The following is a 24824-nucleotide window of genomic DNA, read 5'->3' as shown; positions in this document are numbered from 1 at the left end:
AAAGACTGATCAGAAAAGACAAAGAAGGTCACAATATACTTGTTAAGGAAACAATCCAAGAGGAAGACATAATAATAAAAAAATATAAATATACCAAATGTCAGCACACCCAATTATATAAAACAAGCACTAATTAATTTGAAAATTAAGATAAGCACTAATACAATGGAAGACCTCAATACCCCACTGTTGCAAACAGATCAACTAAACAAAAAAAATTAACAAAAAAATTAGAGATTGATATACTCAGAAAAAATATCTTTCAAAATAGAGAAATAAGATAATTCCTGAATGAAACCTTTTAACAAATCAACTTAATAGATATCTACAGAGTGTTCTACCCAACAAAAACAGAATACACATTCTTTTCAGCAGCACACAAGACTTTCTTCAAAACAGACCACATACTAGCTTCACAGAACATACTTAAGTAAATGTAAAGGCACTGAAATTATCCCATGCATATTATTAAATAATACTGTAATGAAATCAGAAATCAATGGCAAAAGAAACCACAAAAACTACATAAACACATGGAAATTAAATAACACTCTCCTGAACAACCAATGGGTCACAGATGAAATTAAAGAAGAAATTAGTTTCTACATTAAACAATAAGGCCAATATGACATGTGGAAACTCATGGGATACAATGAAAGCAGTCCTACAAGGGAAATTTATAGTGGTGAATTCCTACATCAGAAAAACAGAGCAAGCCCAAATAAATAACCTAATGTTAAACCTCAGGATTCTACAAAAAGAAGAGTAAGCTAGACTCAAAGGGAGCTAAACATATAAGGGAGGAAATTATAAAGGTCAGTGCAGAAATTATGCATTTGAAACTAAGAAAACAATACAAGGACTCATGAATAGAAGAGCTGGTTCTTTGAGAGATTAAATAAAATAGACAAACCCTTAGCCAACCTTTAAAAAAGGACAGAAAAGACAAATCCATGCAATTAAGAATGAAAAGAGAAAATCACAACAGATCCTGCAGAAATTCAGATCATCAAAATCTACTTTGAGAACCTGCAGTCTAACAAGATGAAAAACCCAGAAGAAATGGACAGATTCCTAGATATATATGAATTACCAAAGCTGGATCAAGAAGATATAAAATTCTAAATAATCCAATATCAGCCAATGAAATTGAAGAAGTAATTAAAAAAAGACTACCAACAAAGGAAAGCTCTGGTCCTGGTGGATTCACTGCTGAATTCTACAAGAATGTTAGAGATGATCTAATGCTACTATGCCTAAAACTCTTTAATGAAATTGAAATGGAAGCAGTACTACCAAACTCACTCCTAGAGGCAAGCATTACCCTGATACCAAAACCTGAGAAGGATCCAACCCCCCACAACAAAAAAAAAAACTATAGGCCAGTCTTCTTAATGAACATGGATGCAGAAATCCTTAGGAAGATACTGGCAAACAAAATTCAGCAAATCATCATGAAGATTATACACCATGACCGAGTCAGATTCATCCCAGGGATGCAGGGATGATTCAACATGTGCAAATCAATAAATGTAATACACCACATTAACAGAACCAAGAACACAAACCACATGATCATCGCAATAGATGCAGAAAAAAAGCATTTCACAAAGTGCAATGCCCATTCATGATAAAAGCCCTATGGAGCACTGGAATATAAGGTCTTTATCTCAACCTGATAAAAAGCCATCTAAGACCAACGGTCAACATCATACTAAATGGTGAAAAACTCAAAAATTTCACTCTAAAATCAGGAACAAGGATGCCCACTATCACCATTTCTGTTCAGTATAGTTCTGGAAACATTAGCCAAGAGAAACAAATAAAAGGAATATAGATAGGAAAGGAAAACGTTAAATTATCATTATTTGCTAACGACATTATACTCTACATAGAAGACCCCTATGGTGAACTGACAACTGGTGGTCAACATGTAACACCCAGCTGAAGTGAATCAGTGTGGTCCTGGATGTAGAAGGCCCACCTGAGGATTGTTGCCAACAAAATAAAAAGGAGAACTGAAGAAGAAGCAATGCTGTTAAGGAGCTGCTGGTTTTCTTGGGGCTGTTGGTTCTCCTGGAGGAGCTTGTCATGCTGGCTTTCCTGATATGAACTCAGCTCTTCTCATCACTGGAGGAGCTTGGGATCTCGTTGTCACTGAGAATGGCTGTGGTTTACTTTGGGGAGCTCTGGTCCTTACTCCAAACATCACTTCTTTGCTCTGCAGGGGAAGGTGGTGTGCTGTTCAATGTCTGGAAAGGCTTGTCACACTGGCCTTCCAGATGTGGGCTCAGCTGTTCTTAGAGGAGCTCGAGACTTCGCTGTTGCTGAGGATGGATGTGGTGCTTTTCAGGGGAGCTCTGGTTCTTACTTTAACTGTCACTTCCTGGCTCCAGGGCAGATCCCTCACCCTGGCCATCCCACTGGCACAGACTTTCTAGCTTCCACCGCTGACCTTGGGGCCTTCTTAGCACAGATCTTTGAAACAGGCCTGCATGAGACATTGTCGTGGGCTCTTGGCCTCCAGTTGGACTAGTGGGGGGCATTGCCATAGGTCTTTAGTGTGTGGACAGATTTCCTGCACTCTTTGTATATGACTCTTTGTGTGACTACTATAAAATAATCTTATAAATTATGTGTCCTGTCTTAAATTGATTTCCTTATAAACCCTGACCACAACAACCTAAAAAACTCCACCAAAAGACTTCTAGATTTAATAACCAAATTCAGCAGCACAGCAGGATACAAAGTCAATCCTCAAAAATCAATGCATTCCTGAACACAAATAACAAACTCACTTGAGAGAGAAATTAGGGAAACAGCACCTTTCACAATAGCATCAAGAAAATCAAACACAAACACTTAGAAATCAATCTAACAAAGAGCGTGAAAGATCCATACGTTAAAAACTATAGTATTCTCAAAAAGGAGATGGAAAGGAATATCAGAAAATGGAAGGATATCCCCTGTTCTTTGATAGGCAGGACCAATACAGTGAAAATGGCCATACTTCCAAAACTGTTACACGGATTTAATTCCAATCAAAATGCCAATAGCATACCACACAGAACTACAGAAAATAATCCTAAAATTTATATGGTACTAGAAGAGACCTAAAATAGCAAAAGCAATTCTGGAGGGAGAAAAAAAGGAATTCGGGGCAAAAAGGGCAAGGCAGGGAGTGTCACAATCCCTGATTTGAAGTTACACTACAAAGCCACTATGATACAAACAGCATGATACTGACAGAAACAAACAAACAAACAAAAAACCAGATCCAAGGATCAGTGGAACAGAACAGAAGAGCCAGAAACAACTCCAAGCACCCCTGACTACCTTATCTTTGACAAAGGGGTCAAACACCTTCACTAGAAGAAAGTTAGCCTCTTTAACAAATGGTGCTGAGAAAACTTGCTTTCCACATGCCAGAAATTGAACCTAGACTCATACCTTCCATCATGCACTAACTAAAATGGCAATGGAATACTGAAATGGAAACATTTAATCTCCTAGAAGACATAACTGGTAGAAAACAAGAAGACATAGGTATAGGCAAAGACTTAATGAACAAAGACCCAATCACACAGGAAATATTACAACGAATCAACAAGGAGGATCACATCAAATTAAAAAGCTTCTTCACAGCAAAAGAAACTACCAAGAGTGAAGAGACAACCCACAGTGTGGGAAAAAATGTTACCAGCTACTCCTCAAAGGACTAACATCTAGAATATATAAAGAACTCAAAAAAAAGACCCTCCAAATTTAGAGACCCAGTCCAAAAATGGGCATCTGAAATGAGTAGACATTTCTCAGATGAATACGTACAAACAGAAAATAAATACATGCAAAAATGCTCAACACCACTGGTCATTCAACAAATGCAAATTAAAACAACACCAAGACTCCATCTCATCCCAGAAAGAATGGCTATCATCAAGAAATCAACCAATAACACATACCAGTGAGGCTATGGGGAAAAAAAGAACCCTTCTCTATTGCTGGTGGGAGTGTAAACTGGTACAACCATTGTTGAGGTTGGTATGGAGATTCCTCAGAGAGCTAGAACTAGAGCTTCCATTTGACCCAACTATTCCCCTTGTAGGTATCTTCCTGAAAGAACTGAAAGAATCATACCACACTGACATATACATACCTATGTTTACATCAGCACATTATAATAGCTCAATCTTGGAAACAGCCTATATGCCTATCAAAGATGAAGGAAGAGAAAAAGTGGTATTTATACACAATGGAATAGTAATCTGCCATAATGAAGGATAAATGTGAATCATCTGTAGGAAAACAGATGCACTTCAAGACCACAATCTTAAGTGAAATAAATTGAACACACAAGTTGAAATATTTCATAATATTGCATTGCTTCTCTTGTGTGAGAAGCCCGAAGGATAAATGAGGAGCATAAGGTAGGACAGACATGGGCAAATAGGAAGAACATATTCAAATGGGAAGGGAAACAAGGGAGGAAGGAGGGGAAAGGGAAGGAAAGGGAAAGGAAAAATTCTTTTTGGACCTTGCTACAAACAAATGTATCCAATAAACCCAATTATGACATTTGAGATTTTTGAACCATTAACTGACCGGACATTGTATGATAATAAAAAAAATTCACATTAATTTGTTTCAGTTGTAACAATAGTATTGTGGGTGTTTTAGAAATACACAACAAAGCTTGGCATGGTGGCACATACCTGTAATCCCAACGCTTGGAAGGCTGAGGCAGGAGGACCACCATGAGCTCCAGGCCAGCCTGGGCTACATAGTGAGTTCAATGCTAGCCAGAATTACATAGTGAGACCCTGTCTCAAGAGAGAGACAGAGAGAGACAATGAAACATTTATAGGTGAAATATACTTGGGGGGGTCACTTTAAAATGATGAGAAGGAGGCTGAGAAGAAATAAGATTGGCCTAGAAGTTAATCACTGGTGAAGTTAGGTAACACACAAACAGGAGGCACCATTATACTACTGTTTACTCTTATATATGTTTAAAACTCTTCGTAACAGGGGATTATTTTGTTACCATTTGTTCTTAGGTTTCATTCAATTTATTTTTCTTACGTAGAAACCCTATGATGCAGGTATATCTGGAGCCTGAGTCCTCTGCATGGAGACTCTAGTGTGGATTTTCACAAGATAGTCAGTGAATTACTGGCAGGGAGACTTGGTGAACAACGGTCTCTTTTCAGAAGCCAGGGTTGGAGAGCTATATACCTTGGAAATGGTGTCAAAGTGGCCTTGGCAAAGGTGCCCAGAGAGGCAGTGCAGCCCGTGGCAGAGGTGCAGCAGTCACCCGTACCACCATCATCTGGACTTTCTTAGACGTGGGGCTGAGATGATGCCAGTGTCACCAGTGGAGGGGAGGAGGTACACTAACAGAGGTACAGTGACCTGTCACCTTGCAAGGGACAGTGTGGAGCTGGCCAGTCTTGTTCTCCAGTAGCCTTTCCATGGTATGGCTCAGACAGCAGTGGCTACTCCTTGGAGCACACAACATCCAGACCAACATGACTATTGCAGTCACTGACGGCAACAAATGCTTTGAACCTGGTGCCCTGGCCAGCACAAATCTGCTTCTACACTAGTATAACCTTCAAAACTTATTCTTGAGGGATGCCCCAGGAAAATGTCAATGATCCCAGACTCCTTACTGAGCAGGGAGAAAACACAGACCTCCTCCATGGACTTGATCTGCATGTCCTGTATCAGCAGGCCAGCTTGGTGATGACGATCCACTGTTGTCTTCACCTTGCCTCTGTGAGACCCTTGGCCTTGGCCCCAGCCCCTATCACAGCTGGGATCGTAGCCTCACAGGCCACTGCTGAAGCCTCTATGAAAGCCATTGCAACCACCCATTCCTGACTCCCTAAGGGCCTTCAGGTCCTCTCCCTGCACCAAAATCACCCACCATTTGGTGTTTCCCAAAGAAGAAGCTACCAAGCATCTTTTGAGACAAAGTCTCACTTTGTAGTTCAGGCTGACCTCGAACTCACAGCTGCTTCAGCCTCCCAGGTGCTGGGATCGCAGGTGTGCGCCACTACCCCTGGCATTTTATACATAATTTAATACAACCATCTCTCAATACCCTTGTGTACCCTTGGCTCATGCTAAATTTAAGAAAAAGAGGCCGACAAGCTGGGACATATTTAGTCCCTGTGGTCACTCCTTTCTCCACCAGTTTGGTGACTCTCCCTGGGTACAGTCCAGACTGCTGGGTCTTTATAGCATGAAAAATATAACATTACAAAGTGAGTTTTCTTCTTTTTTGGGGTGGCGGGTGCTGATGCTGGGAATTGAACCTAACTAGGGCTTCACTCATGCTAACCATATACTCTACTACACAGCTACATCTCTAGCGTACAAAATGTTTTCTATAAAAAGACTTCTCTGAAAGTTGAGAGTCTACTGTATAAAGCACTATGACCAGCCTCCTAAGGACAACACAGTAAAGATACCCTGCTCTGGTGAGAAGGAGGGAAGTGTTGGTCTAATGAAAGGAGATGGACCAACAACTAGCTAACAGGGGTGCATGACCAAACGTCATAATGAACAAAGGGCATCCAGAGAAAGGATTCCTCCAGGTTTTTGCTGGAGGAATGCAGGCATGTCCATATTGAGATAACCCTGACATTAAAACTGTCTAGCTGGGATCTCAATAGCAATGAGGAGGAGTCCTCCTAGCAGGCATGCAGATCATAAAGGGAGAATAAAAGGCACATAGTGAAGCCGGGCATGGTGGCACACTCCTGTAATCCTAGCCCTTGGGAGGCTGAGGCAGGAGGATCATTGCGAGTTCAAGACCAGCCTGGGCTACAAAGTGAGCTCAAGGCCAGCCTGAACCATGAAGTGAGACCCTGTCTCAAAAAGACAAAAAAAAGAAAAAAGAAAAAAGAAAAAAAGAAAGCACACGTTTTGTGGAGGGGGAGTAAAACAAGCCAGGCCAAAGAAGAATCAAGGTCAGGGGAAGGGGAGAAACAGAAGAAAGGGAGGTGGACCAAGCTTGCAAGGGCTGAAAATCTGCCTGGCATCAGGACTGCACCTGGTAACCCCAGAGAAGCCACATACGGTATTACAGCAGCACCCAATATTGCTTCAAAGGACAACACGATCTGCAAGCTTCCCATCAAGCACTGCAATGCCATCCGCCCTCTTCTTGGTTTTGGGCAAGGGCCCAGCACTGCAGATCAAATGGTGTGGGATTGTTAAATTGGTGTTAAATGTGCAGAGCTGTGGCTGAGCACGTGACGAGGTGCCAGAAGGAGCTAAGCACCACTAAGTGATCAGAACTCGGAGACCTCTTAAACACGGAAACAGTTGCTCGAAACCATCACACATAAAAGAAAAAAGCAGGTAGCACCCGGCATGATTCCAAAATTCCGTGACACTTTACTCCAGCATATGGTCATGAAAGGTGCTTCCGAAAGCCACATCTCTGTGTGGTGACACCTGGTGCATGATTCAGCACACAGCAAGCTGCCAGTTACAATTTTGTTCAGGGGTGGTTCTTACCATCTCCTCCTTCCCACATGCCAGTGTCTGGCACAGTTGTCCAGGAAACAGGCCACCCTGCCTTGCATGCTGTTGGCAGCGCAGGAGAGCAGTAAACAACACAGCCAAGTGTAGTGTGTGCTCACTGTCACAAACAATTCCAAACTACTCAGGAGGCCCTCATCATGGACCAACAAATCCTCCCCTCTTCCCATGGAAATTACAAGATTCAGTAGCTGGAGCACGCCTATAATCTCACGCACATCAGCAGCAGGTGCACACCTGTAATCCAAGGCTGAGGCAGGAAGATTCCAAGTTTGAGCTCAATATAGTATAGGCAATTTAGCAACTTATGAAGAAGACCTTGTCTCAAAATCTAAAAAGGGGGGAGTGTGGCTCAATATGAAAACCTAGCTTCAATCCCTAGTACCACAAAAAAAGTTCATTCACATAGTAGGCCTGAGACTGCACATCCTTTCCAAAGCCTGCTTCCAAGGTTGGCCCTTAACTGGCATCTGGGACCTCTGAACTTCCAAAAGGTTCCCACTATTCCCTAATGGATAAGGTGACTCACTGCCTAAGCTGCTTACACAATAACATGATATATGTTGAGTATCTGCTTTCCCTTCTGGGTACCTGGTATTAGGTACATGCCAAGCAGAAGGTACCCCTGTGAGCAGCCCTAGCAAAACCCCTGGTCTCTAAGTCTCCAATGCGTGTCCCTGGTCAGCAATGTTTCACATGCATTGTCACAACCTGTTGCTGCAGGAATTAAATGTGTCTTGTATGATACCACTAGAAGATCCTTGGAAGCTTGCATCTTATTTTCCCTGAACTTTGCCTCGTGCCCCCTTCCCCTTTCTTTGCTGAGTGTGCTTTGTTTGGATCCTTTTTTAAAAAAAATAAAGCATAGCCATAGGTACAACTAGTGTGTACGCTGAGTTTTACGAGTCCTCCTAGGAATTCAGGAAACAGGAGATGGGTCTTGGACAAGACCCCAGTGAGGATGGGAAATGAGTAGACACTCTTTGCAAGGGCTGTGTCTTGGTCGCTTTTCGCATTGCTGGGAAAAAATACCCAACACCCAGAGTTAAAGGGGAAGAGGTTTATTTAGCTCACAGTTTGTAGAGGTTTAAATCCACAATCTGCTGGCTCCAAGGCACAATGGCACATGGCAGAGAACAGACCATGGCACCCAGAAGACAGCAAAAGCAACAAAGGAGAGACAAGACTCTCTCTATCCCTTATATTGTATGCAGGCTACCTGCCCTAGGGTGGGTGCAGCACACACACCCTTAGTCCTAACCCTAACTGTGCCAAACCAATCAGTGGACTGATTTACTAATCACACTCCCTTAACCCCAGCATCACACACTCTAGATTCAGCCACCTCTGAAAAAGTCCTGTGAGTGCTTTGGGGGACATCTAGACACAAACCATAATGGGCTGAGTCAGAGAATTGAGTCCTGACACTGTCTGTGAGCTTCTATTTCTTCCCCTACATAACAGGATGTCAAGGGCAGCGCTCCCACACCGAAACAGTGAACTGGAAGTCACTCTGACATCTGCATAGCAGTAGCGCCCAGATGGAAAGTCCTATTATCTAACTGGACACTCAGTTTAAGGTAGAGGCTTCATCTTGATCCGTGGGCTGCTCCCCATATATAACACATGCAAGGCAATCAACAGATGTATAGGAAGCTAGTTTAAAATGTTTTAAGGCTGGGCATAGTAGTGTGTGCATATAATCTCAGCAGTCTGGAAGGCTGAGGTAGAAGGTTTGCAAGGTTGAGCCCAGCCTGGACAACTCAAGGCCTTAGCAAGACACTGTCTAAAAATTTAAAAATAAATATAAAAAAGGGCTGAGGATGCAGGTTAGTGTAAAGGCTCTAGATTTAATCCCCAGTAACCAAAAACAAGGAATTCTAATATTTTTTTAAACTTTAAAAAAGCTTATTATCATTCTTTTATTGCCATTCCTTTAGCCACTGAGAACTTTACAAAGTGGCATATCATCTTAGGTAGATACAGAACACATGCACAAACACAATTCTAAGGAAATACACAAAGGACTTCAAAAATAAGGTATTGAATGATCATGGATTATGATACATGCCTGTAATCCCAGTACTGGGGAGGCTGAGGCAAGAGGATCACTGAGCTCAAAGCCAGCTGTGTTACACAATGAGTTCAAGGCCAGGCTGGACTACATAGCAAGACCCTGTCGAGAGAGAGAGAGACAGAGAGAGAGAGAAGCAAGAGAAAGAAAGAAAGAAAGAAAGAAAGAAAGAAAGAAAGAAAGAAAGAAAGAAAGAAAGAAAGAAAGAAAGAAAGAAAAGGAGGGGAGAAAGGGAGGACAGAAAGAGAAAAAGAAAGAAAAAGAGCAAACCAAAGCAAGCTGGGTGTGGCAGTGCACACCTGTAGTCCCAGCACTCAGCAAGCTGAGGCAGGAGGATCAGTGCAAGTTTGAGGCCAGCCTGGGCTACAAAGTGAGTTCAAAGCCAGCCTGAACTGCACAGTGAAACCCAGGCTCAAAAAAAGAAAAGAAAAGAAATAAGAAACACAGTATTAATGTATTGAATCCCCTATTGCCACACATTCAAACCTCAACATATTACACCCATATTCCTTAACTGCTGTTTTTCTGACACTCCTGGCTTAAGCCCGTAATCTCTAATGTATCTTCCCAATCTTATTTCAGTAGACAAATTTTTGAAATTGAAGACAAATGAAGGAAAATCTAAGGTTGGCGCTAGCACATTTGACTTTTGGAAATCCCATAAACTCACAAGCAATTCTCATTCATTCACTTACCCATTCACAGACCAAACTATGGCCACTTTTCAGTGCCAAAGCAACATGCTAGGCTCTATTCGAAATACAAAGATGTTGATGTTGGTGGCGGTGCCCTCTTGGCACAAAGTTGGCTGCAGTGGTGCCCATAGGCATACCCTGTAAGCTCCCAGAGGAGGGAGAGCCAATCCTTGAAGCAACCATGGCCACAATAAATATCTCAAGTAGGATGACTTCAATAAAAGAATCTGCTTAAACAGGAGATAAATAGTTGAAAGAGAATCCTGGGGAAACTGACATGAACCCAGAGACATAACGGTAGAGAGCCAGCACCAAGGAGGGCTGCTCTGTACAGGGCGGCCTTTGGAAGCTGAGACACCAGGTAAACAAAAGGCAGACTGGCACCATTATGTGGCAGCAGGGATGGAGAGGAGGGACTAAAGGAGAGAGATAAGGTTTGGAAATTCCACCTAATGTAGGATGCGGAAGGGAGGAGGCAGCAAATATGAGTCAGGATTCCAGCTATTTATAGAAAGAGGAAAGTTAGGAGGAGGTACAGGTTTGTCAGGAAAATGACAATTCGTGTCCCCAGAACTTGCTAAGAATGATTGGCATACGCTGTGCTCCAAAATACACTGTCAGCCCATTTGTTACCTCTTTGCAACATCCTGTGCTAGATATTAAGCAAATATCCTTCACATACTTCCGCATCAGCAACCTGTGCAATTCTTTTCAGCCTAACAGTCTTTTAGTATGAAATATTAAATGTTACTTCAAATGAAAGCCAAACCCAATATAACAAGGCCACTTCCTAGGCCCCCAACCTGTATGTAGGACACCAATGACTTAACAGGCAGACCTACTTTCTCATTTTACACTTCAGGGATCACTGCAGTGGACGGTCTTCTCTGTCTCCATTCTTTCTTCCTTCTAGTATTATTGAAATTGATATTGAAAAGACTTCAAAGAGCCAGGCTTGGTGGCATACACCTGTAATCCCAGCACTTGCGAGGCTGAGGCAGGAGGATTGTTGTGAGTTCGAGACCAGTCTGGGCTACAAAGTGAGCTCAAGGCCAGCCTGAACTGCATAGCGAGACCCTATCTCAAAAATACAAACAAAAGAAAACACTACACTATTTCTTGGTGCCCAATTTCCACAAGAACAGGCTTTTGAGAGTTGACTTGGAATGAGCACACGATCCACCTAGAGGCAGATATCTTGGGTGCCATCTCTGTTACTGGCCCCCACCCAAACATGGACTCATATCAACAAATATTCAATACTGTGGTGTTTTCGATGTCAATTTCAGTAATACAGGGAGGGAGGGAGGGAGGGAATGAAAAAGATCACCCATTACAAAGTACTCCCAAAAAATGTGAAACCGAGTAAGCATGTCTGCAGGTTAAGCTGCTGGTGTCCTACATACAGACTGGGCACTCTAGGAGTTGGTGGTATTCCTTAGCCAGAGGGTTTTAAAATTTACTTCCATTTGCCCAGAACCTTCTCTCTTATATACCTAGACTACTTTCTTTGAGGTCTTCCCTGATGACTGGCTCAGCCATTACTAAGCATAGATCAGTCTGAACAATAAATAAATTAAAATATATGCTGCTGTTTTAAACCATCTTCTTAATCCCAGCACTCGGGAGACCAAGGCAGGAGGACTGCCATGAATTCGAGGCCAGCCTGGACTATATAGTGAGACCCTGTCTCAAAAGAAAGAAAGAAAAAAAAAAACAGGAGAGAGGGAAATCATCGGGGAATGTCATTTACAATGTTGCCAAGCTGGGGATATAGCTTAGCGGCACAAGCGCCTGCTTGGCAAGGGTAAGGTCCCGAATTCAATTCTCGGTACCAAAAAATAAATATATAAATACAATGTTGCCAAAGGTATAAGTAGTATAAACAGCAGAAATTTGCCAAATCTAATCAGTGTTGTTGTCAATGTGGATAAAGGTTGTACTCAGAATACTTGTCTTTCCCTGGTATTGGGGATTGAACCCAGCAAGCACTGAGCTACAACTCAGTCCTTTTAATTTTGTTATTTTGTTATTTTTTGAGACCAGATTTCACTAAATTGCCCGGGCTGTTCACAAATTTGCAGTCCTCCTGGCTCAGTCTCCTGAGTAGCTGGGATTTCAATCAAAGCCAACATCTATGAAAATTCTGTATTCTTTATGAATTTTTCCCTAATTTTATGTAATTACATGTCCCCTGTGAGACCAGAACTAGGTATGAAATATTTAAAATGGTAACTAACAACCAAAATAATACAATACAAAACCATATTCTCTTTGTTGGTATCTGAATAGACATAATTAAGAGTGCCAAGCAACAGAATAAAAATCTCATCTCCTTATTTATATTCCTAGCACATTATTGGAAAGAGGTAAAACTCTGCTGATAACTACCCGTAGCTTCCAGAAATAACTTTTTACATGTGGCAATATTTACAAGGACCATTTTTTTGGATAATATAAATGTTACTAAGTTCATCTGTTGGCATTATGCACTATCTCCCTTAGAATAAGCTTAAGCAATCAAATGAGCTTTTCCTTTTTTTTTCTTTTTTTCTTTTTTTTTTTTTTTGGTACTGGGAATCAAACTCAGGGCCTCATGCTTGCCAGGCAGGAGCTTTTCAAATAAAATCCAGGGCAAATGACCTGAAGAAGCCACATCTAAAGGAAAAAATCTTAACCTAAACTCTTACTGTTTTTCTACTAAGGTAAAAATAATGGGGATTGAAACGCAGGTCAAGACTCCAATAAGCCAGGTATGGTGGCGCACACTTGCATCCACAGCACACAGGAGGCTGAAGCAGGAGGATCACTGAGTTCAAGGCCAGCCTCAGGTACATAGTGTACTGAAGGACATCCTGAACTATACTGTGAGACCTTGTCTCAAAAAAAAATTTAAAAAAGACTGCAATGAGATATGACAGTTATACCCATTAAATTCGTAAAATCAACCCTGATGATACCAAGTGTTACACAGGATATAAATACACAGAATCTCTTATTCACTGCTGGTAGGAGTATAAATTGTTCTAATGCTTTGGAGACAATTTAGCATTACGTAAGGTGAACATTTACTTTCTCTCAAAATCAGCAATTTCACCCAAAAGGAAGTCCTACGTGTGTACAAGAATTTCCATAATAAGCCAGCAACAGGAACATGCATAAATAAAAGGGGCTATACTCACACTGGACTTTACACAATGGTCAAAATAACTCCATGAGAGGGAGGGGTATAGCTCAGCAGTAAAGCACAAAGACCCTGGGTTCAATCCTCAGCATCACAAAAAAAAAATCCCATGAAACCCGGATGGGTGGATTGATGGATGGATGGGTGGGTGAGTGGATGGATAGATGGATACAGACTGACTGACCTTTTTTATAAAATACAAAGAATTTCTGGGTGTGGTGGCACACGCCTGTAATCTCAGCACTCTGGAGGCTGAGGCAGGAGGATCATTGCGAGTTTGAGGCCAGCCTGGGCTACAAAGTAAGCTCAAGGCCAGCCTGAGCTTTCATAGCAAAACTCTGTCTCAAAAAGACAAAAAAATTTAAGTTAAATTAAATTTTAAAAAGGTTACATTTTAATGGGCTTTTAAAATTATGTGTTGATGGTATCAAAGAAAGGAGAGGGTGACTAAGATTTGAGATGCTGGTTATCCTGGAGTGAAAAAACCAGATGACCCAGGCATGGTGGCATATACCTATAATCCTAAGCACTCAGGAGGAGGAGGGAGGAGGATTGTGAGTTCACGGCCAGCCTGAATTACAAAGTGAGACCCTCTCTCAAAAACAAAACAAAACAAAACAAAAGCCAGATGATAAATCTGGGACAGACGGCAGGGGGCCCAAGAAATAGGTGTCTACGTTTTCTCCAATCACCATGTTTCCACTAAAATTGTTTTTAAAATTAAGAATGTTTTTTCCAGCAGAGAAGGTAGCTAGAGAAACATCTGATTCCTTCTCCACCACCCATACTTACCACCAGGTAATCCTGACTCTACCATCCTCTACAGAACAGAGATTGTGAATTAAAAATTCTTTCACTCTGTTTTCTACTCACAAGCACCCAAATCTTGCCTCTATCCAAGCCATACACACTTGGTGAACTACTGAGATCTGGAGAGAAGAGGAGATAATAAAGGAAGCCAATTCAACAGGGCACCCTGCTGCTGTCACGGTTACAAGGAGGATGTTTGGTCCTTGATCTTGGCTAGCAGGATGGCTACAACTGGGCTTGAAGGAGCGACTCGGATCAGAAGTAGGGACAGGAGAGTGTCATCAAACGTCTGAAGTGCTGAGAGGCAGATGGAGGAGGAGACCAAAGCATTCTTGGAAGGTAGAACTTGGGGCTCAGAAAAGTTGCCATTCCAGCTCCACTTCAAAAAGGCCTTTTCTGCAGCTGGACTTACTCACCCCTTGTGGCATTCAGACACATAGTTTGTAAGCTGGGTGCCTCTGGGTAAGCCACTGAAGTTCATTCATTCAGCCTCACTTTCCTGGCCACCTTCAAACGGAACTAAACAAGAACATGAGGCTGCATAAATGTAAGGACTCATTCATTCCACCCAGGTGAGTCAAGCAACAATTCTGCCCACCCTGGAATCTAGAAGTATCCAAAAATGAAATTTCTGAGCTGGACTATGCAAGCGCACACACACACACACATTGTTCGCACTCCCTCCTTTCCCCAGGATTTGTCTTCACAACCTTATGAGTCAGTAAGATGCAAGAAACTTTCCTAATTACCTAAGGCACCTGCAAATTTGAGTTTACCTTCAAATGATAACCATGTATAAGGGGTGAACACGATATATAATGAACATTTAAATTTTAAAAATTTATTACAGTAAAAGACATGTTGCCAGTAACCCCCTTCAAAATACTTCCCCTTGCTTCAAATACTCTTATCCCACTGTTCTTACAACTCTCTGAAGCAGTTCTGGAAGTCTCTTTCATGAGTATCTTCACAAGGTCTGATTAAAAATACGGTGAATGCTACTGCTGAGTGCCATCAAACAGAGAAGTGGGTCTGTAAAAACATCAGGGTGTGTGTTCACCCACCTTTTCCACCACATCAGGCACCACACAACTTCTGGCTCTTCCCCATAAGTCAAATGATCGCGAAAGGTAAAAGTTTTGAATCACCTCAGGACACCAAAGCAACCATAAGAGCACAACCAAAGACACACATGAAAAGACTTAAAAGAAAAAAGACTTTCAGAACTACTTCAGAAAATGGCAAGAACAATGAAATAAGTGTGTTTAAAATAAGGGAAGTATTTTGAGGGGATTAATGACAGGGTGTCTTTTACTGTAATAAAATTTTTAAACTTAAATGTTCACCATATTTTTCTATCACACATAGTTATTTGAAGAAAAAAGATGGGACATCTTTGCTATTCCAACAAAGATAAACAAGCATGAGGTCAGGTTTTATTTCCATTAGAACTGGGCTTTCCTGCCCCTACGGGACTCTATAGTCATAAACACTGCCTTGACTGCTACTGTTTAGTACCACCTACTAAATACAGAGAACACAGAAATGATAAGCACAGGGGTGACGAGCATTAGGACACACCCAGTACAAGTATCTACAGACTTGAATACTCAGCTTCACATTTGCAACTTTATCAAAACTGACATTGAAGGGCCAGGCATGGTGGTGCACGCCTGTAATCCCAGCATTTAGGAGGCTGAGGCAAGCAGATTGCAGTGATTTTGAGGCCAGCCTGGATTACATAGTGAGTTGAAGGTCAGCCCAAACTACATAGCTAGACCTTGTCTAAAAAAAAAAAAAGAAAAGAAAAAAAAGAAAGCCAATTTTCAGATGGTGTTGTGGTGCATGCCTGTAATCTGAGCACTCTGGAAAGCTGAGGCAGTGGGGTTGCAAATTTTGAGCCCAGCCTGGGCAACTCAGTGAGATCCTACCTCCAAATATGCAACAAAAAAACTTCTGGGAATGTAGTTCAGTGCAAAGGCCCTGGACTCATTTTCCAGTACCAGAAAGAAAGAAAAAGAGACTGACAGACAGAAAGAAAGACCGATCTAGTTGAGCCAACTCTCAGACCCTCGCTTGCCCCAAGTACAGAAACTCATTCATTTTGTTCCAACAAGCACTTTAGGAAATTCTAACACTCGTGCAAGTTTGAGAACCACTGGTTGAGAGTACTCCAAGAACACAAACGTTTAACCAGCCATCCCATTAAGATACCCAGGGGACAGCGGTAAGAAAGGGAAGGAAGCCTTCAGGAACTTCCCCCTTCCAACCAGCTTCAGTGGGGAGATACTGGGAGCTCTGTCACCACTGGACTGCAATTCTCAATCCCATGCTGCTTCTGGAATGGGAAAGAAGACAGCAGAACACTTTCTGGTTCTCCACAAAATGCCAAAATTAGCCCCTGAAAGGTGTCCAATATCCCTGCAGTTGGCTATACCCAGTCCAGGGCCTGGCAACCAGTGTGTGTGGGGAAAGGTGGAAACAAACTGAGTAATTGCCTGAAGAGGAACAGCAGCGCTCCCCATGAGTGAGGCCCCGGCACAGGGCAAGGACAAGGCAACTGTTTCCCTCCATGGCTAACACTGTGATCTTAACTTGTGAACTAGAAAAGGGCAAGGACTCTGGAGGGCTGACTCCAACTAGCTTCCCAGGCCCCACAACTACCAACATCTGAGAGGGACTAAGGCCCCTCTTCCCGGACCCCACCTCCACACACACCATTAAAGCCAGGCTTGCCAAAGTCATGTCTATAGGTCACATCCACCCTTGCCAGAGGTCAGGGCCCCCAACCCTTGGCGGTTCTCTGGCGAACATGCTCCCGAACATCCCTAGCCTAGTGGCACTGTCCTCCAAACCTGGAGGCCCTCTATCACCATCACTGTGGATCACCACCATCCAGCCCTGGATGTCCCACCAAGGATGTCCCTCCTGGGCACTTCCCTACCTGTAGTAGGAGAGCAGACCATTGCCGAGCACAAACCAGCGGCGTTGGTAGCCCTTCAGGTAGTTGGTCCACTTGAGAAGCCAGCCCTTGTAGCTGTCCAGAGGCAGAGAGACCACTGGGTCACTGGAGATCGAGCCAGTGCCTGACACTGAAAGCCCAGGAGGCGTCTTCGCCTGTCCTGGTCGCAGAAGAGGCAGGGGCTTTGGCACTGACAACGACTCGGGTTTGAACAGGAGCTCGCTCTCCACTACTGACCCCAGCGGGGTCAGCTGCTCTGCTAAGGTCCTGGTGAACGACCCAGCCGCTGCACCGGGGGCCGACTCTGACCTCGGCCGCAGCCCCTGGAGTTCCGTTCCCTGCTCAGAGCCTGGCTGAGGCTCAGGCGACGTCCTGGACCCAGGGTCGGATCTCCGCACGCGTTCCGATGACTCCCGCTCCGGGGCCGGACCCAGCTGGGGCTGAGGCTTGGGCTCCAGCCCGGAGCCGGACGTGGCAGCGCTCATGCCTGGAGCCGCCGTGTGGCACGACAAGCAGGGGACAACAGTGAACAGTGACGACAGCCCTCGCGAGCGGCCGCTGCAGCCGCCGCCTCGACTCTGAGCGGCCGCTTTCCCCATAGAGCACGCGGACCGAAGCGCGTCCGAGCCGGAGCTGGGCGGGGAGCACGGCGGGAGCGCGGGATCGGGCCGAGCGGGGCGGGGCGGGCGGGGCCGTCACGTGCGCGCGGCGAGCGCTGGGGGCGCGCGCCCTCGCCAGGCGGTCCCTCCGCTGCACCCCGCGCGCTCGCTCCCCAGCTGGCTGTTATCCTGCCCTCGAGCTGCGAGGCTCTGCCTTGGGCTGACCCTAAGAAGGTGCGATGGAAACACCTCCCGGCCGAGAGTTTGGCGGGCCAGCGGCAACGCGGAAAGAACCACGCGCTTTGGGCCCCGCCTGCCGCCCAAGCGGTGCCAAGCTCTGGGGAACAATGATGAATGCGGAGCCCGCCCCTGAACGCGCCCCGCCCCTCAGCCGGAGTTGGTTCGCTCCCTGAAACCCAAGAAGTAAGCAGGGCCCGGCAGGTGTGGCATTCTTAAACCACCAAATGTGCCTGAAGGACAGGGACCCAGCTGGGTGGCGCTAAAAACTGAGGACGTTCCTTGTCCCCCCTCCCCGCCCCATCTCTGCCATTACCTGTCTTCTGTACCACCGTCATCGCCGCCTGGGCCGGCTGGCTTCTACGGCGCTTTGCTGCAAGTAGCAATACCCTTCAGGTTCGTTGAACGCATATAGGGCGTTTTGTAAAGCACGCATTTTTATGCAAGGCATTCATTTATAAGTGGGGTTCTTCAAGTTGGACCTCCTGGATATCCTTGGGTCGTAGTATTGCAGTTGTGAAGGTTTTCTAGTTTGTGCATTTTTCAAGAGAGAAGTCCATAGTTTGGCTATCTGCAGGGCAAGATTTGATGCTTACTAGAAATGATCAGAAATCAATTGAAAAGTATTGGGCTTATGCCCTGACCCTTCCCGATTAGACCTCCTCAGGGTCCTCTTGGCTCCCACTCACGTGCCTTACGCTGCCTTACCCACCTGCCTGTTCCTGATCTTTGCTTGTGACAAAACCACCTGTCCAGGGACTGCCTTCTGCAGTAAGTGGTGGCCAGAATAGAGCAGACCGAAAGCCCCAAGAACCAGGTGGTGAGATATGTGCTGAGCAGTAGTCCCTCCTACCTTTACCGGTGACTGAGACCCCTTCCTGGGTCACTTGCCCTTAAATGGTGATCACAGCTGCAATTCTGCCATGAGCTCTGCAGTGCAGAGACTTACCCATCTCGGGCTATCCCATAAGTACAGTGATGGTCCTCAGACTCCAGAGGGCTGACCACTACTACCAGAAAAATGACTGCTTCTGGAGATAAATGAGTTTCAGGAGAACTGGGCAACTGGGAGATGGGGTAGAGTGGAGGTGTGTGTTTTGCCTATTCAAAAAGAATTGTTTAAAACTGGCCCCAAGGAAGCTGACTAGAATTAGTTTTCCATCCATATCTCCCCGGGATTCTGATTCAGAAGGTCTGAGGTGAAATTCAGGGGCTTGCATTTAATGAGCTGCGCAGGGGATTCTGATACGGGTGGATCACATGGGCGGGGAGGTTACTGTAGACTGAGCCCAGAGTCTTTGCACTGAGCTACATCCTAGCCTTTTAAGATAAATTTATATTCTGAGACAGGGTCTTGATAAGTTGGTAGGGTAGACAGAGCTAAACTTGTGATCCTCCTGCTTTAGCCTTTCAGAGTGCTTGGATTACAGGCATGCACTACCATGCCGGGCTCAGAGGCCACCTTCTGAGGCACAGTGACATGAAGAGCAAATTTTGAGGGCTTTGAGAGTAAACCCATTAAAGAAATCCACTCAGCTATTCTTTGGCTGTGGAAACTTCACCCTCCCTAAGAATGTACCTGTGCTGATCTGTATAATGAAGATAATACCTACTTCAGAGGTTGTAATAAAATCATGTGTGTAAAGCACATTTGGCGTAGTAGCTGCTTAGTAAACATTCTTTAGGTTATTTAACCACAGAGTGCTCTGTAAAATGTTTTAGTGAAATGAATTAATCAGAGGTTGGAGCAGGAGATGAAACCAAAGTTCACAAGCTTGGGAAGCAGCCACAATAGAAAAAGCGTTGTGCCTGCTGTTTATGTGTCAATATGCAGAAATCCTCAAGGACGGAAGGTGACTAAGAAATGCTTAACAATATGTTTTGACTGGTCTGGTAAATCACCAAGCTCCCTTAAAATGACAGGGCCTGAGACATTAGCTCTGTCAAAGTGGGTGAAGGAATCATAGGAGGGGCAAGGTTTGCACAAAGTAGGAGGGACAAGGAAGGCATTCAGACAAAGGAATCAGCTTGCACAAAGTACCAAATCAGCAGAGAACAGCTTGTCTGGGAAATGACAGACAGCTCAGCATATTTGGAAGATAGTCATGGGACAGAGCTGGGGAGACACCACACTATGAGGAATGCCCTTAATCCATCAGAAAATATGGCTCCTGTGGATAATAGGATTATTCACCTTTAAAAGTGCCAGATTCTCATACTAAAGTATAAATAAATAAATAAATAAATAAATAAATAAAAGTGCCAGATCCAGCCAGGCAATAGTGATATTAACTTATATCCCAATACTGTGAGAGGGTGAGGCAGGACTTAGATCAGTTGTGGCAAACCTATGACATGGATGGCACAGCAGGCTATTTGTTATCGCTGAAAGCTCTAAAAGGTGTACCATCACTGACTTAGATACTTAGCAAGACCCTGTCTCAGACTTAAATAACATAAAAGGGCTGGGAATGTAGCTCATTGTGAAGGTGTTGGACTCAATTCCCACTAACACACACACACACACACACACACACACACACGATGCCAATCCTCCCCCTTACAGAAATAGTGTCTCCAAGTCTAGGGCAGAAATATGTAAGATTAACATCTACCTGGAGCATATTATACCAGAAAGCAAAAAGGCTATTCAAGACCACTGAATTTGATACCTATTGTTTCAAATGGATTCAGAAACCAGTTTAAAGGGAGTCCTACTGGCCAAAGGCGAGACAATTTGAGCACCAATAAGAATGACTGCAAAGGGGTTGAAATAAAAATCCATATGTTAAACCCACAAGTTCCAAAAGTTACAAAAACAAAAATATACCTCACTGGTTATCTTGGTGGTTGCTACAGTACCCATTATTATTCTGGAAATTGATATAAGGAAAGAAGTAAGCCTGTATCTTCCCATTATAATATAAACTGTGTGTCACAGTAACCCAAGATTTATAACAGGAAAATCTTTATAGAAAGATTCCCTAGTAAGTGCAGAAAGCATGATGGAATTAGAACAAAACATCATCTTGGAAAAGCCCTGTGAAATCATCAAGGTGACCATCATCAATAGCTACTAAATGAGTGGGGTTTTAGTTACTTTCTTGTCAGTGGGACAAAACACCAAATATCCACAAGTTAAAGGAAGAAAGGTTTTTTGTTTTTTGTTTTTTGTTTTTTAGCCTAGTTTATAGAGGTTTCATTCCATAACCAGATGGTTCCAAGGTAGGACAGCATGGCAGAGGAGACACAGTCCATGGTGTGGCAGGCAGGAGGCAGCATCAGTGAGCCTTCCTTCCCCTTTTAATACATTCAGACCACAAGCCTGTTGGCTGGTGCCACCCATACCCAGGATGGTCCTTCTGTCTTCAGAAAATACATTCAGCTATGTATTTTCTTGGTGCGTGATGCTGCATGCCTCTAATCCCTGTAATCTCAGCAGGAGGATCGATTCTAGGTCGAGATCAGCCTGGGATACATAACCGAGTTCAAGGCCAGCCTGAACTACATAGTGAGACCCTGTCTCAAAAAAACAAAGAAACAAACAAACAAAAAAAAATGTCAGCAAACCTATGCTAATCTGACCAGTGGATTGATCCAATTATCACACCCATAATCCATGTTCACACACCCTAGATCCAGCCACCTCAGAAAAGCCCCACCTATGAGCACATGAGGCTTTCGGGGGACACGCAAACATAAACCATAACAAGAAAGTTGAAGAAAAATTTCATAAAGGATTATGATGACATCAACTGAATGTATTGATCAATGTTAACATCACCAGAAGTGTAACAACAGAATAGTATATGCTTCCTGATATGAACCAGTGAGAAATACACAGCACCATTTATTTATTTATTTATTTTTTTATTTTTTGGTTTTTCTCCGGTACCGGGAACCGAACTCACGACCTTGCGCTTGCCAGGCAGGCGCTTTTGCCGCTGAGCTAAATCCCCAGCCCCCACAGCACCATTTATGATTATTTTTATATGATCCTACACCCCATCTCACCCAAAACTAAATTGAATCTAGTCAAGCTTCTAGCTCAATCAGTTTAGAAGAAAACCAGGACAGAGGAACATGCTAAGTGATCCAAGGAATCAATCAAATCCGAACAGAAAAATCTATATCTGAATGATCAGTTTTATTAAATTACAGTATCTATGTAAAAGATGGAAATATGAAAATATTAGCAACATTAATAAAACATATCAACCAGATACAACAGGCAACTTTTGTTTAAATTATGATTCAAATAAACCAACTATGAAATACCTTTTGGGGACAACTGGGCAGTGCATGCTCTGGGTTGAATTATGTCCCTCCAAAATTCTTTTGTTACCCTCAGTGTGTCTGTGTTTGGAGTATGGAAATAAAGTTAAATGAATTTACAGGATGGGACCTTAATCCAAAAGGATAAGTGTTCTTTTGGGGGTTGTTTTTAGTGTTTTTGTTTCTTGTTTGTTTCTTTGTTTTTTGAGACAGGGTCTCACTGTGTAGTTCAGGCTGGCCTTGAAGTCGGTTATGTATCCCAGGGTGATCTCGACCTAGAATCGATCCTCCTGCTGAGATTACAGGGATTACAGGTGTGCACCATCACGCACAGCCAAGATTAGTGTTCTTATAAGAAGAGACTCCACAGAGTTCCCTCTCACAATGTGAAGACACAGAAAAAAAGACAGCCATCTATAAGCTAGGAAGAGAACCCTCACTCTAGCGAGAAACCAAATAAGCAGGCACCTAGACCTTAGACTTTCTAGGTTCCAGGACTGTGAGAAATAAATTTCTTTTGTTTAGGCTGCCAGATACTTTGTTATAGCAGCCCAAGCAGACTAATAGGGAATATTGAGAAAGTACTGATTTTATTATACATGTTACATGAAAATTGTCAGAATCAAAATAGAGTCACTTATACCAAAACCAAAGCAAAGGCAGAGCTAGAAAGCCAAAAAGTAGAGGCTCTCCTACATATATGCCTATAATTAACAACTATTAAAAGAACTCTGCAAATCACAACCCTGCACAAAGGCTACCACAACCTCGCATAAAGAATACGGGTACTTCTGAGCCAGGTGTGGTGGCATATATACCCATAATCCCAAAGGTTGTAATGTTGAGGGAAAAATTGAGTCAACAATAACCAAGAACTCAAGAGACGAAAGGAAATTTTATAGACAGTGGCAAGCAGAAGTTACAAGAATGAGATAAGCTTGTAGCTGAAGGTTATGGTACAATGGGTATCTTGTGGTGAGCATAACTGTATATAGCAAAGTTGTTTCTGGAACTTTCACAGAAGTTTCAGTTTGATGACAAATCATATGATTTAGCTGAGTTCAGTGTCAGAGAACAGAAGGACTACAACTTCACTGAACAACACGGCTGCAGTTAGGTCAGGATTTCTGCTTCGATAATAGGAGCGTCTTCTACATGTAACCAGTCCGGTACTGGACCTTCTTCTCTTCTTTCCGTCTTGTGCTCCATGTACTTTAGCTCACTGAACAAACATGCAGAAGTGTCACCCTTGGGTCGCTACTAGAGATGATCTACAAACTCCATTTTTAAAAGTCACTTCCAGACTTTTCTGTGATTTTTTTTTAAGCAAATGGACATTTACAAGTGAAATGATTTTTCCAATTCTACTTTATCACACGTCAGCAACCTTTTTACATTTCTAACGTCCAGATGCGGCAAAGTTTCCTTTTAAAAAGTTAGGGAACCGTTCGGAGCAGCTTTTTCATATTATGCACCCAGGCCTTCTCCCAATGGAGGGACATCTTCCCGAAGGGCACGCGGGGGCGCGTGTGCGTTAGCCGGCGGGGCGTTTTCGGGGAGAACAAAGACCAACCGGACGCCGGTTAACGGCCCCAGCGGCCTCGGCCTGCGCCCTCACCTTCACCTTCGACACTACCGTGGGTTCGTCCGCCTCAGCAGGAGGCGCCCGGTCTCCTCCCACCGGAACACAGCGGTCGGCCAAAGCCCCAGATCTGCGCAGTCCCACGGCCCAAAGGGACCAAGCTTTCAGCCCCGCCCTCTCGCCCTCGAGGTAACGGCTACGCGGCCTCCTAGGAGGCCGCCATTTTTCCTGCCACCGCCATTCTTCCTGTCACCGCCATTTTCCCTGCCGCCGCTCCAAGACGCTACGTCGTCGGTGGCCGGCAGGGTTGGGACGGGAGACCCCGCAGCCCAGGGTGCCGGCCCGGGAGCCTCAGATCGTGGAGGGGGCGGGTTCGCGGGTGCCGCAGAGCCTGGGCCGCGCAGGGCCGGACTGCAGCGAGGCGTTGGTCCGCGGTCGCCGTGTGCTCGCCTCGGAACCCACCTTTTCATTCGGAAAACCGCTCCGTAGTGTTAGTTTCCGTTAACCCTTATAGTGGTATTATGATTATGTTTGTCCAAGTTTTATATGTAGAGATACACAGATGTATTGGTGGATGAAATTATAAAATATTTGAGATTTTCTTTAATTTAAAATCTAGATTTGCCGGGCGTGGTGGCACACACCTGTAATCCCAGCGCTCGGGAGACTGAGGCAGGAGGATCACTGCGAGTTCGAGTCCAGCCTGGGCTACAGAGTGAGTTCAAGGCCGGCCGGAAGTGCATAGTGAAACCCTGTCTCAAAAAGACAAAAAATAAAATAAAACCTAGATTTTTTTTTTTTTTTTAAAGGGAGAGCCACGTGTGGTGGCACACGTCTGTAATCCCAGTACTC

General features: G+C 43.9%; 2 protein-coding genes across 4 annotated transcripts in view; one reads left to right on the top strand and one right to left on the bottom strand.

Annotated features, from left to right (window-relative positions):
• Positions 1–17932, bottom strand: part of Osbp2 (oxysterol binding protein 2) — a 182026-nt gene extending 164094 nt beyond the window's left edge. For all 3 annotated transcript variants that reach the window (XM_005396279.1, XM_005396280.1, XM_005396281.1), the window contains exon 1: positions 17262–17932. In XM_005396279.1, the coding sequence (XP_005396336.1) occupies positions 17262–17878 (617 nt within the window). In that variant the 5' untranslated portion in view covers positions 17879–17932. The remainder of the gene's footprint in view (positions 1–17261) is intronic.
• Positions 17933–18117: 185 nt separating this feature from the next.
• Positions 18118–24824, top strand: part of LOC102027143 — a 16859-nt gene continuing 10152 nt past the window's right edge. The window contains exons 1-2 of the mRNA XM_013520308.1: positions 18118–18274; positions 23827–24161. Of these exons, the coding sequence (XP_013375762.1) occupies positions 18118–18274; positions 23827–24161 (492 nt within the window). The remainder of the gene's footprint in view (positions 18275–23826; positions 24162–24824) is intronic.

The sequence above is a fragment of the Chinchilla lanigera genome, unplaced genomic scaffold (genome assembly GCF_000276665.1).
Source record: "Chinchilla lanigera isolate Chin_1 unplaced genomic scaffold, ChiLan1.0 scaffold00054, whole genome shotgun sequence".
Taxonomy (NCBI): Eukaryota; Metazoa; Chordata; class Mammalia; order Rodentia; family Chinchillidae; genus Chinchilla; species Chinchilla lanigera.
This window is presented reverse-complemented; position numbering and strand designations above follow the sequence as displayed.